The 13,244-nt window shown below is 41.6% G+C and overlaps 1 protein-coding gene across 2 annotated transcripts in view; it reads left to right on the forward strand.

Annotated features, from left to right (window-relative positions):
- The first annotated feature begins 495 nt into the window (after positions 1–495).
- Positions 496–13,244, forward strand: part of slc30a9 (solute carrier family 30 member 9) — a 13,560-nt gene continuing 811 nt past the window's right edge. Inside the window, exons 1-19 of one of the 2 annotated variants that reach the window (XM_083651317.1) lie at positions 496–615; positions 1,030–1,179; positions 1,344–1,529; positions 1,635–1,652; positions 1,738–1,785; positions 2,171–2,270; positions 2,870–2,962; positions 3,140–3,222; positions 3,477–3,535; positions 4,443–4,510; positions 5,662–5,820; positions 6,888–7,023; positions 7,121–7,160; positions 7,669–7,740; positions 8,160–8,267; positions 8,719–8,884; positions 10,311–10,440; positions 11,583–11,696; positions 12,407–13,244. The exon at positions 12,407–13,244 is cut by the window's right edge and continues 811 nt beyond it. In XM_083651317.1, coding sequence (XP_083507443.1) covers positions 1,071–1,179; positions 1,344–1,529; positions 1,635–1,652; positions 1,738–1,785; positions 2,171–2,270; positions 2,870–2,962; positions 3,140–3,222; positions 3,477–3,535; positions 4,443–4,510; positions 5,662–5,820; positions 6,888–7,023; positions 7,121–7,160; positions 7,669–7,740; positions 8,160–8,267; positions 8,719–8,884; positions 10,311–10,440; positions 11,583–11,696; positions 12,407–12,451 — 1,734 coding nt within the window. In that variant the 5' untranslated portion in view covers positions 496–615; positions 1,030–1,070 and the 3' untranslated portion in view covers positions 12,452–13,244. The remainder of the gene's footprint in view (positions 616–1,029; positions 1,180–1,343; positions 1,530–1,634; positions 1,653–1,737; positions 1,786–2,170; positions 2,271–2,869; positions 2,963–3,139; positions 3,223–3,476; positions 3,536–4,442; positions 4,511–5,661; positions 5,821–6,887; positions 7,024–7,120; positions 7,161–7,668; positions 7,741–8,159; positions 8,268–8,718; positions 8,885–10,310; positions 10,441–11,582; positions 11,697–12,406) is intronic. The other variant, XM_083651318.1, reaches the window with a different exon arrangement.

Consider the following 13,244-nt stretch of genomic DNA (forward strand, 5'->3'; position numbering starts at 1 on the left):
TAAATTGACCCATTCTCATAAATTGACCCACTCTGTGGCCTTATGTACCAACACATTTTTGATAAAATGTATTATTTTTTGCTATTGTGTGTTTGGGTAACATTTTTGATATAGTTAGTACTTGAGATTACCAATTTTTCTTACATAGCCAGGATGAAAGGCCTACTGTATGCTGCTCACCAAGTTACTCCCATCATCTGACACATCTCCACTTTAGACTCTCAGGTCTATCCAAATAAATAGAAGTACAATAAAATCTGAATAAATGATCATCTTAATACTGGCCCAGAACCAGATAAAAAAATTTGTAGAAAATTAATACAATATACATGTATATATGAACAAGCATGGGCACCTGGCTATGTTTTAAAATGAGGGAGCAAACTTGGAAAGATACAAGGGACAAACATCTTAACTTAAAGTAACATGACCTTGGTTTATCGTTACATGGTATAAAAGAATGAATATCGCGATATGATGCAAAATCACACTCATCTAACCATGCTCTCGCGAGGAAACTCGTGTGTTTATGTAGTCCAGTGGCGTTGCTATCACTTTAGCCATTGATTCTCAAAATGGACACAGATTATGCGGAACAAACATCACCATAGAAAGGTATGGCTTATCTGAATCACCTTATCCAAGTGTACAAAATAGCCAGCTGCCTTTGTTTGTCAACAATTGCGCATTTTGTTAAACTGCGCTTGTTACTGTGGCTAACGATGTTAGCTTACGGTGCTAGTTAGCTAACTTTGTGACTCATAGCCACCGGGTCGGCAGCGTTATTTAACCAACGGTGTTGGCATTAGCTAACTATGCAAAGTGATGATTAGCATCAATGACAGCCATTTCGATCAGACACTAACGTTATCGCTAATTACTTCAAACAGTTGTCGAGCTCTTTTAGCCAAGTTAACGTTACTGTGTAGTGTAGCGATAGGGTCAGGTCTTGTGAAGTGACAAGCGGAGTGATGGTCTTCTAGCAGGATAACGTTAGACAGTGGACTGACTCTCGGCGACTCCACACAGGAAGTTCCAGCACCGCTCGACCGAACCCCGCCACAGCGAGGATGTTCCCCAGCCTGGCACAGAGACCATGGCATGTTTTCTGCAGGGTCTCCTTGCAACACAGAGGGTCCCTGTCACAACGCCCCTCGAGGGTCCCACAGATGTGCTATGGTGAGGATGCACATGTTGAAGAGCTACATAACGTCACAGCTAGTACTGTTTTCCACCATCTTTCTTGTGCTACGTTGCATCTCTTGACTTGAACCCTTTTGTGACAATCTTAGATTAGTCTGTCAAGAAACACAAAAACTAGTATCACATGTTCTCCTGCACAGGTTGGCAAAGTGGAGGCATACATAACTTGTGGTTCAGCCTTTCTGACTGCCACATAGCTTGTCCAGGTTTGGGCCAGGTCCACTACTACTCTACCTCTGGCAACAGTAAAGATGGTCCTCCAAAACAAGGATCTGGTGAAGCGCCCACAGCAGAGAAGGTGCTGTCTGGGGCAAAACCCACATCAGGTGAGATACTTTAATGTTTTATTGACAGATACTTTTGATTGTGCTGCTTTGTATGTGTGTCAGTAGGCTAATGCATTCCCACATTATAATCTTTTTACATGCCAGGAGGTGGAGGTGTTTCTGGTAAGATGAAATCTTATATTTTTAATGTATTTCATAATGAATTTGGCTATAATTATTTTCTGTAATCATACTGTTGTTGTCTTAGGTTTAATGCCTCGGGGGTTGACTAAAACTGAGACAATTCAAGTGAAAGGTAATGTTACACGATATTCACACTATCATACATGTTGGAGTAGGATTCAAGTTCTTATTCAAGGTTTTCCTGTGTCTTTTGAGTACTTGAAATATGAATGTGGATGTGATTGGGTGGGTTTACTTTGCATAGGAGTGGGCACTGATAACTTTAGAGGACACAATATCATATTGAAACGAGATAAAGTAATGGGGACCCTGTCGGGGAGAGGACAGTTAAAGAACACATTCACATGCTTTATGCAAGGCAAAGTGTGCGTGAATATAGTTTTAATTACATTTTGGGGGGGTAGGGTCATTTAACATTTTCCGTTAGGTGATCATGAAAAATCACTTGATTTTAAATTAACAGTATTTTTTCTCTCCATCTGTGCTCATATACTCAGTGCGGGCTGTCCTGAAGAAGAGGGAGTATGGATCCAAGTACACTCAGAACAACTTTATCACTGCAGTCAGAGCCATGAATGAGTTCTGCCTCAAACCAAGGTAGAGCGGCAACTAACGTTTATTTTAATTTTTGATTAGTCTATTGATTATTTTTTCAATTAATTGATTAATCATTTAGTCTGTAAAAAGAAAGAAAGAAAACATCACAAGTTGCCAGTGACCAAATTGATTCTTAAAAGTAGTCTAACCAGCAGCCATTTTATATTGATTTGAAACAGAGAAAAGCAAGCTAATCTTAGTATTTGTGAACCTGTAACCAGAAAATATGTATTTCTTTACTTGCTAGAAAATGACTAATTGATTATCCAAATTATAATCAATAACTTTTCTGTCAATCGAGTAACCCACTAAATGTTTCAGCACTAGACCAAGGTAACTGCTACACCTACCCCATCAATGCCAAGCTATGGTATTGATTGAAGGGTGTTAAATGTTTATTTGTCTGTGATTTATTCAGTGTAGCCCATTCAGTAATAGTTGAGCTGTTATAGTAGTACATCACAAACGAGGCAGGAAGTCCATGGAGTTAATAAGTAAACGCACTGCTGTGATTAGCTAATACAGGTTTAGCTAACGTCATTGTGACACAGCGATTGGTGCTGAATTCAAACTGCATTTCTCTCCTACTTGCTCCTCAGTGACCTGGAACAGCTAAGGAAGATCAGAAGGCGCAGCCCGCATGACGACACAGAGGCTTTCACCGTCTTCTTGCGGTCAGACGTGGAGGCCAAGTTAGTTGCTCATTCCTCTGGTTGACATCTCCACTGAAAGCATGTAGATAAAAGAGATATGAAGAATACACTACATCTCTCCCCCTGCAAATTCTAGCTCAACATGTTTCACCAATATGAACTTATCCACTGTGTCTAACCTTTATGAATTCATCCATTTCTCTCTGTGACTGTTAGAGCACTAGATGTGTGGGGAAGCCCTGAAGCTCTCGCCAGAGAGCTGAAACTCAGGAAAGTGGAGGAGACAGAGTACCAAGAGAGTATGTGTTTTGTTAAAAAATCAAAACAAACAAAAACAAACAAGGAATTAAGATTAATGTACCGGTACTGTTTTGTTTTATTTAGCTGGTTTGTGTTTAGAACAGAGACCAACCCATATTGTGTCACCCGCAGAAACTTTGTGAATGTTTGTGTGACTATTTGATTGATTGTTTTCTCAGATGATGATATGAGGATTTTGTTTTGTTAGCAATTTGCACCGACACCGATTGTCTCTTTTTTTGTTGTCCTCCAGATATTTTCCGAAATCAGCAATTGCTGAAGGAGTACAAAGATTTCTGGGGAAACACTAAGGTGAGCACTCTACCATTTTCGATTTTTATGAATATTATGTTTATTATTGTTTATTATTACTGTTTATTATTAATAACATGGTTTTCCTGCCATGATGCCAAAACAACCAGTGCTGTTCACATCACCTTTGTCCCTGTTTGAGGTTATTTTAGTCTGTCACGGCAGGACAATGTCATTCTCTCTTGTCATTCATTCAGCCTCTCTTTACTGTATGATGCTGCTGTTCTTTCAATGGCTGAACTGTACTGAGTATTCTATACTCTGCTAGCTTTTTTTGTCAGAATATCCTCCAATGAGATAATGCCAGTGTCATGTGTGGGATTCTCTTTTTACAATTAACGGTTGATTATTGACACGAGGGTACATACTACATAGGACACTAACACCTGCCAAATGCGTATATTTTGAATGAATTTATTGAGACAGTTGTTAAAAATACAAATGAACAGATATAATCCATACACCGGTATTGAAATTGTCGATGAACAAAACACATTGTGTTTCATTGTGGTCCTCGTTTGTAAAAAACAAACAAAAAAACACTCAGTGGTCAGCCCAGCACAAGCCTTCCAAGACAGAATAAAACAGCATATCAACAATACACACACCACGAACAGAAACCACAAACAACGAAGACAGATGGTGTTGTCTGTGACTGGTTGCTAAATTTGTTTATCAGGAAGGTCACCAGTTACCATTTGGGTCATTTTTTTGGTTCCACAATTCAGGTTGTTAAAATAGTGACTGTGGCTGGTGAATACTAGAAACCATAGCTGCTGCACTGATTGACAGCCGTGTCTTACGTATCACTGATGATAATACTACAGTATAATGCAGACTACTAGTCATGCATCAATACTATATCAATACTATATGCCCTCATTGATTTCCTTTTGTTGTTTTAAAGCCTCGATCAGGCAAGAGGGCAACATTTCTACAAGGACCGGGGAAGGTGGTCATGGTAGCTATGTGCATGTAAGTCTTTATATTCCTGTCAAGTCTCCCTTCTCTTCAAACACCATTTTTGCTTGTATTGTGAGATGTTTCTTTATGATATTACACTGTAGACCACAGAGGAACCAGCGGTCTGGTCTCAGTCAGGTTACTACATAGATGGGGACAAGTATGGGAAATTAATTTAGTGTTTTTTAGACCTTGAAAAGATTGAAAATTGTACAAAATCTGAAAGTATCAAATTGTGCTTCTCAGGCTCACATACTGACTCAACTGTGTGATTTGAGTTATAGACCCAGCAGTGTCATTTCAGATATTGTTTCAAAGGAATAATCTTGTGTTTTAGAGTTTTTCCCAGACACTCCCAGGATGCACTATGCTGAATACACAACTAGTAAAGAAAGTAAGCTGCAGAAAAAGTATGGAATTTTGAAATGGCAAATGTGTGAGGAGATGTTTCACATGAAAGCCTGCTATTGGATTAGGTTGATTGCGTTAGGAGGCATGTGCAGTCACATGAAGAGCAGCCCGTTTCCTTCACTCCATACACACATTGACCTCTATCACACAAGACATACGGGACTCAATTAGTTCAGTGTTCATTAGAAGAGGACTGATCCAGGTCTTAGTTCAGTGTCCATTACAGACGAGGACTGATCCAGTAGCCTGGGTGAACCCAGCCTCCACGTGACCTGCTCTCAGTCAGACCTGTTCTCAGTCACTACTACTGATCCAGGTCTTAGTTCAGTGTTCATTACAGAAGAGGACTGATCCAGGTCTTAGTTTAGTGTTCATTACAGAAGAGGACTGATCCAGATCGCCATTTTAAATAAGAATTTGTTCTTAATGACTTGCCTGGTTAAATAAAGGTTAAATAAAATAAAAATATGGGTTCAGCTTCTGTGGTTCAGAAGCATTAAAATAGAAGCGATGAAGGATTTTAGAATGAAATAAGTCATGGAAAAGGGAGTAAATGTTTGTATGTTGTTAACTCAATTGGCAAATGAACTCCAACCACCAGCCAAGACAAGTACTTGGAAAATTTGATCATGGCTGCTGAGTTTGTCTACACTTTGCCAGATAGTCAAACCATCAAGTTGTGTTTTAGATGACAACTTTTGCTTTTCATTGTTGTGTGAAGGTTTCATCCTTTTTGTTGCCTTTGTCCTCAGCAATGGACTGAATTTCATCTTCAAGCTCCTGGCCTGGGTGTACACTGGATCAGCCAGCATGTTCTCCGAAGCCATCCACTCCCTGGCCGACACCTGCAACCAGGCTCTCCTTGCACTGGGCATCAGCCAGTCTGTCCGCAACCCCGATTTTGGGCACCCGTAAGCACTAGACTCTTAACGTACTGCCAGTGTTAGCGTAAGCAGAGATTAGAGACATTTTGATTACAGCACCAAACGGTAGAGGTATAGCTTAAGAGGAAAACAAAGTAAAAAGGTAATGAAGGATAGCAATTAGTGTTGTTACAATACCAGGATTTTTACTTTGCTATCTAAATATTCAATACTATACTATTGCAAAGAAAGAAAGAAAAAGAGACTCATTCACTCATTCATGCTGATAAAAAGTGAAAATTCAACAGATGTTTTGCCTGTTTCACTGACACCAATGAAGCCCTGGAGGGCGAAACATCTGTTAAATAAACCAGATTTGATCTGTATGAAGGAGTGCGGGCTTCCTCTGTTTTGCTATGGGACTACACTAGGTCAATGTACCACCAATCATTCAGACAAAAAGACAATGTGTGTGTGGTTTGCTTCCATTTATAAGACAAAACATCAAGCAATGTCACTGAGATGCTTTTCTAAGATAGTTGAGTTCTGCTTGACTTTAATCCAGAGGCCTTTATGAAGAGCATAGGTGTAAAATGTGTATCATTGACTAGTACATTGACTAATACATTTTTGTTGTGGGGCGTGTCGGTAGTGTAGAGGTAAAAGCACTCGCCAACCACCGCGAGACCCGGGTTCAATTCCTGGCAGGGGTACTTCCGGCTTGGTCAGACGTTCCTACAGACACAATTGATCGTGTCTGCAGGTGGGAAGCCGGTGGGGTATGATTCCTGGTCGCTGCACTAGTGCCTCCTCTGGCCGGTGCCTGTTTGGGGGGGAGAGGACCTGGGGGGGTGAAACTCCTCACTGTCAGGTCAAAACAAGCGGCTGCCGACTGCACAGGTATCAAAGGAAGCATGTGCTACTCTATAGCTCTCCCCAGCTCAACAGAGGGGGTGGAGCAACAACCGGGACAGCAGAGGGAATTGGCCAAGTACAATTGGGGAGAAAAAGGAAGAAAAAAAACTTGATCAAAAAATTAAATAAAATACATTTATGTTGTTGGGTAGAACTGGTCTTGTCAGGTGTGTAACAGAGCCTATTTCTGTCTGTTTCAGGTATGGCTTCTCTAACATGCAGTACATCGCCTCCCTCATCAGTGGGGTGGGCATCTTCATGATGGGAGCAGGTCTCTCTTGGTACCATGGCATCATGGGATTGCTGCACCCACAGCCCATTGAATCTCTGTTATGGGTGAGTGAGTGTTGTCTGAAATACAAGGTGTTAAAATAATAGCATAGAATAATAAAGGGCCATTAGCTAATCTGTGAATTGTAATTCTCTATTACAGGCCTACTGTATTTTGGCAGGCTCTTTGGTCTCAGAAGGAGGTAGGTTACAAAGTGAACCCTTGGATAATTTATTTTTATATAAATTATGTTTTTTCCGATTCCGATTGTTGCGCCCCCCTCCAGCACGTACAGGTGCTGGACAAAAGGTAACTATAACAAAGAGAGAAGGCCCACACACTGAGGCTCCATCAGTTTATTTGCCAATAAAGAACCACTGATGCAGCCTCAGTGTGCAGACCTTCTCTCTTTGTTATAGGATCACGCTATTCCCACCAGTTCCCTTCCGCACCGAACAGGCACCCCGACCGACCAGAGGAGGCGCTAGTGCAGCGACCAGGACAAATACCCTCAATCCAGCCAATCGTGCCTGTATGGACGCCTGACCAAGCCGGAGGTAACACGAGGATGCGAACCTGTGCCCTTCGTGTTGGTAGGCAGGGAATTTACCGCTACACTACCCAGAAGCCCTCGAACTCTTGGATCTTTGATTTAAGCAGCGATGGTGCAACTTGTAATCCCATTTGTTTCTTCACTTTTGCTTTCTCAGCTACGCTACTGGTTGCCATCAATGAGATAAAGAAGAGCGCCCAGCTGCAAGGAGTGTCCTTTTATGAATATGGTATGTTCAACACTATTGTTTATCTTATCAGCTAGTCATCATCATCATCATCTGTTCTCCTGCTCTGTGGCGTCGTCGACACCATGCGTAGAGCAAATCAGGTTCACCAGTCTCCTCCATCTGCATGGATCCAGTGTTATGGGCTCAGCTTCAGTCAGTGTGTCAGGCCCAGTTGGTGCAGGTCCCTGGCGATGACATCGATCCATCTTGTACGGGGGGGGCTGCTTTTGGGTCGAAATGAAGGATGGCATAAGTAGGGTGTTCAGGCGGGAGTCAGCTAGTGCAAAGTGTATTTTTTCCCTGTATGTAATGAGTATTTTGCTCTTGTCCATGATGCAACATGACAGGTATGATTGGTGTGTTTGACAGTAGCGTTGTGCCGCTTGGCGACAGTCATGGTGTTGGTGTTGTGTGTGCAGTAATGCAGAGTCGAGACCCCAGCACCAACGTGGTGCTGCTGGAAGATGCTGCGGCTGTGCTAGGAGTCATCATGGCTGCAAGCTGCATGGGGCTCACATCACTCACAGGTACACACGGACACACACACTGTCCATTGTTTTTATTGACACACAAATTAGCCCTAGAAATTAATACAATATCTATCTCTTGGGTTTATGCACTTTGACCTCTAAAATTTCTAAATAGACTACTTGCACAACTCCACTACTTACTGAAATGAGTAGGGCATAGTGGATTCCTGTCCTACACTATTGGATGAACTGATTAATGTCAGGTGTGCCTGATCACTGTTGTTGTGACTGCAGCAGTCAGGCACACCTGACATTAATCAGTTCATCCAATAGTGTAGGACAGGAAACCACTATGCCCTACTCATTTCAGGAAGTAGTGGAGTTGTGCAAGTAGTCTATTGATGAGGAATGTTAGATAAGAATGGCCCAAATGTGAAACTTTTCACATTTTTCTATCAATGTGACTGATTCTGTTTCCCCTCTGTCGCTCTCCCTCTGGACCCTGCAGGTAATCCACACTTCGACAGTTTGGGTTCCCTGGGCGTGGGCACGTTGCTGGGCGCCGTCTCAGCCTTCCTCATCTACACGAACACAGAGGCCCTGCTGGGACGCTCCATACAGCGCGAACATGTCCAGAAACTGACTGAGTTCTTAGAGAATGACCCTGCTGTGAGGTCAGTAAACACATGATGTATACTCGCATACACACTTTCATGGCTATAACACATGACCTTAAATCTTGGAACCCATTGTCTTATCGGTCTGAGAACGATTCAATATTTTGGGGGTTCCGGTGTAGCCAGCGGACATCTGGGCCAAGACTTCCTCTTCCATACGCATACGTCATTATTTACAGTCCGATTAGCAACTTGAGATGCGAGAATAGAGTTGGAGTTGAAAGACAACATCTCATATGCAGATATCAGTTTTTAGAACACGGCTCTCTCGAATACTCGATTCTGATTGGTCAATCAACAATATTCACCGGTCATTATTTCTCGACAACCGACCGCTGCTCTGCCACACCTGGTATTAATCAGTTGATAAGAGCCTTTTGTCAGCAATCACTAGCCTACTAATTAGGCCAACCAGTTGCAGCTGTGGTGTCTTGTGTGCCAATTACGAATGAAACCACTTTGTGTTGAAAACGCTATTAAAAAATCTATTTGAATAATTATTTTTGTCAGATTATTGAATGATTTAGTTGTAGGCCGTGTTCTAAGCGGGATAATGTATAGTGAGCCGGTGATTACTGGAAATAATGACCTTCAGGTGAATGATTAAGCCCTCCGCTACGCGTCGGGCTCAATCTCACCTGTCGGTCATTATTTCCACAGTAATCACCGGCTCAGTATACATTATCCCTTACATAAAGATGAGTTGGAGCTAAAACACCTACACAAAGTATTGATGTTTGTGTATCAACTTCATTCTCACGTCTCAAGTTGCTAGTCGGACTGTAAACGATGACCACACCGAAACCCCCAAAATGTTGTCAGTCGTCCCCAGAGTCTAATCGTCGCGAGACCGATAGACGATGCGTTCCGAGATTGCATGACCCTAGTCTTGATGTCAGGTTTGGAACACACATGTGATCCCAAACAACCAGTAATCTAAAGTATGCATACAGACAGTGTTGTAAATGGGCTAAAACCTACAAAAATATACTCCTTTCTAAAAATAGCCCACCCTAGTATTCGTTAGTCTTCACATGCAGCTGCCAATACAGCCTTCTGTGCAGCGGGCTAGTAATGAGTAGACACTGGACAGTTGGGAGGAGTTTACATTCACAAACATTTAAGTTGTGATTTAACCCAAGATTTTTTTTTGTAGATGTGATTCTCTAAGAGATGTTCTGACAAAGTAAGAGGTGCCTGATAAAAAAGGCAATAATACCTAGTAGTTATATCTGTGAGATGAAAAGGCCTCTAACAATCATATTGATAAGGAGGTTTGGACGTTGTACATTCAATACAGTACATTATTGTAGCAGAAATTCCTTGTTCTCTTACTAAGTTGAAGTTGATATGCTCTAGGATGCAAAAATGTCATTTTCCGACTAAGAGCTTCTCGGACATGCTTTTATTTTCTTCTGACCAGGGCCATCCATGATGTGAAGGCCACTGATATCGGGCTAAGTAAAGTGCGCTTCAAGGCTGAAGTAGACTTTGATGGTCGGGTGGTGACACGGTCTTATCTGGAGAAACAAGACATTGACCAAATCCTCAATGTAAGTTTTCTTCCCCCGATTTGATATCAATATTTTCTGCATATCCAGTTCACCACAGTATCCTGACCTTCATCATAAATGATGTTCTCTATGGTTACTCATTTTCTCTTGTGTGGATTGTTGAATGCAATCTTTTCTTGAAGTTACTACCTACCTGTCTTGAGATATTTGGTTTATTTATTATATTATATATTATTATATTTGTTTATTTTTTAATGTTTTCAAGTGAGTGAGAGTGAGAGAGCTGCTTCATTTTGTTCGCTTTTGATCTAATTCTTTATCATCATCAGTCATCAACCAAATCATGTTTCTGATGAGGCTTTTTTGCTACCAACTCATAGCCAAAGTGTCACCAGTATATATCCATGGACAGCCAATGCCTCGGCACAAGAGACTGCCTGCTTCCCATGCAGAGTGTCTGAGCCGGGGGCCGTTTTTTCACTGCCGGCTCCATTCACAGAGGCCCTACTTTTTCATACATGGAGCAATCACAATAAAACAATACTTTCCATCCAGGGCCTGTAATTTCTATTTTTCTGGGTGTGTAGTTATGTGTAGCCACAGCAGAGGGCGCTGCTTTCCCACTGGGGAGCGGAAGAACAACAACGGCCATTATCAATGGAACAGACAGGGCGAGACTCTGGCATGACAAAAAAAATGGCTCGGAATTGGAAACTATGCAATATTTAAGAACACAAATGACGGACAACAACCTTGTTGTCAAACAAGGCAAGTGCTGTTTTATTGTGATTGCTACATGTATGAAAAAGTAGGGACTTTGTGAATGGAGCCCGCAGTGAAAAAAACGCCTTCCCGGCTCTGAGACTCCATAAGAAGCAGGCAGAGTCCCATGTTGAGGCTAGGACAGCCAATACCAAACCACAAGTCCAAGAGGAAATCAAACATATTATTTGTCTATTAAGATGGAGACAACTTTTAACATTTGGCACTTTGGCAGTCTCTGATGTTGACAAACTCGAAAATAGTAAGAAATGTAAGTAATGCTTTGTAGTGCTCACGGGCATGAAGAGAGGCTGGTATGTACCCAGGTGGTCTCTCTATATTCTCTACTGTTAATATAGCAAGGCTCAGTGTGTGTTTTTAATATAGCAAAGCTCAGCGTGTGTTTTCTCTCTGTGCAGGAGATCCAACAGGTGAAGACACCCGAGGAGCTGGAGAACTTTATGCTGAAGCATGGGGAAAACATCATCGACACCCTGGGAGCCGAGGTGGACCGCCTGGAGAAAGAGCTCAAGGTACTGAAACATCAAACCTTTCTCACTTTCCCAGCTTGTTGTCACAATATACCTTCAATCTAGGGATGGCAGTGAGACAACAACAAAAAATCGATACATTGATCGTAATCCCCTTGTGATACATTATCGTTATCACTAGCGCCATATCGTGATACAATATTGTGACATTTATCCTGAAATGTGTATTTTTCACATTCATTTGTGTGTTTATCTGTAAACTTAATTTGCACAGATTGAAAAGGTTTTAGTGAGGAATTATTTTGTATCCTTTAAACATTTTAACTTCATACGTGGAGTCGTGACAAGTTGCAGTCAGTGTGTGTTAAAGAGGCACTATGAAGTCTGCACTTTGTTGTACATTGTTTCTGTGAATAAATCCATAATTCCTGCGTTTTGCCTTTTTAGGGATATCTTTTCCTCTTCAGTTACACAAATATAATGATGTATCGTACATGAAATATCCTGCAACGTATCAATGATCGCAGAGTCGCTGTATCATGATACTATCATATCGAGGTCCACGTATCGTGATAGTATTGTATCGTGAGTTATTCTGTGATTCCCACCCCTACTTGAATCCCCGTCAGTATGCCATAAATATTGTTGTATTTATTAGTTGATTGGTGCAATGTTTGTTTATTCTCACAGCAAAAGCATTTGATATGTGTTGCACGTTGTTATAGTTACTTTTTTTTTTTGTCCCTCCACAGCAACGTAACCCAGAGGTTCGACACGTCGACTTGGAGATTCTATAATACCTTATGGATCTCTGCTGAGGGAACGTCCCGCCGCAGCGAGAAGGAACCGCGAGAGGAAAAGGTGAAAGGAGGGTCCGGCCCGCCTCTGCACCCTGCAGTCTGCCTCTGCACCCTGCAGTCTGCCTCCCATTCTGACCACCACCAAAACCCATCCTCTCTGCACAAGTCATCAAGTCTTACTGTAGACTAGCCCAGAAACACGTACGAGTGTTGGGACAGTCGTTATGCTTTCCTCCTGTTGATTCAACTTTGCAATCAGTCAGTGCTACCAAGGGTTCAACCTGTCAGTGATCTATCAACCTTTACCTTACCAACCTTTTCCAAGTACAAGTGTGTGTGGTCTGACGACTGTCATTAGTTTCCTCAAATTTCATGAGACATTTTAATATTAATTTGAGTTCACAGACAGGTATTGCAGTTTAACCGCCTAGTTGTTTTGCCTTGTGTTCACAAATCACATTCCTGCCCGAATGTGATTGGATTTGGTTAGACAGGACCAGTATCGATGACTAGATTTGTACATAACTGCTGACTTATGCTTGAACCACAGTGATGGTGTTTCCTTTATTAGTGGAAAGGAGGCCATACACATGAGAGCTATATACAATATTCAGTAAAGAAGAGTTGTTTAGTATCTAGCTTTCTTCTTTTTTCTCTATGTAAAGACTGAGGGAGTGAATATGGCAAGTTGCTATTACAAAGTTCTTAATGAAGATGTGAATTAGAGATGAATAGATTGTATTGCAATTACAGAAAATATACAATCTTGTTAAAGAGTGTTTTAAGAGTC

This window comes from Poromitra crassiceps (assembly GCF_964638095.1).
Source record: "Poromitra crassiceps genome assembly, chromosome: 15".
Lineage (NCBI taxonomy): Eukaryota > Metazoa > Chordata > Actinopteri > Beryciformes > Melamphaidae > Poromitra > Poromitra crassiceps.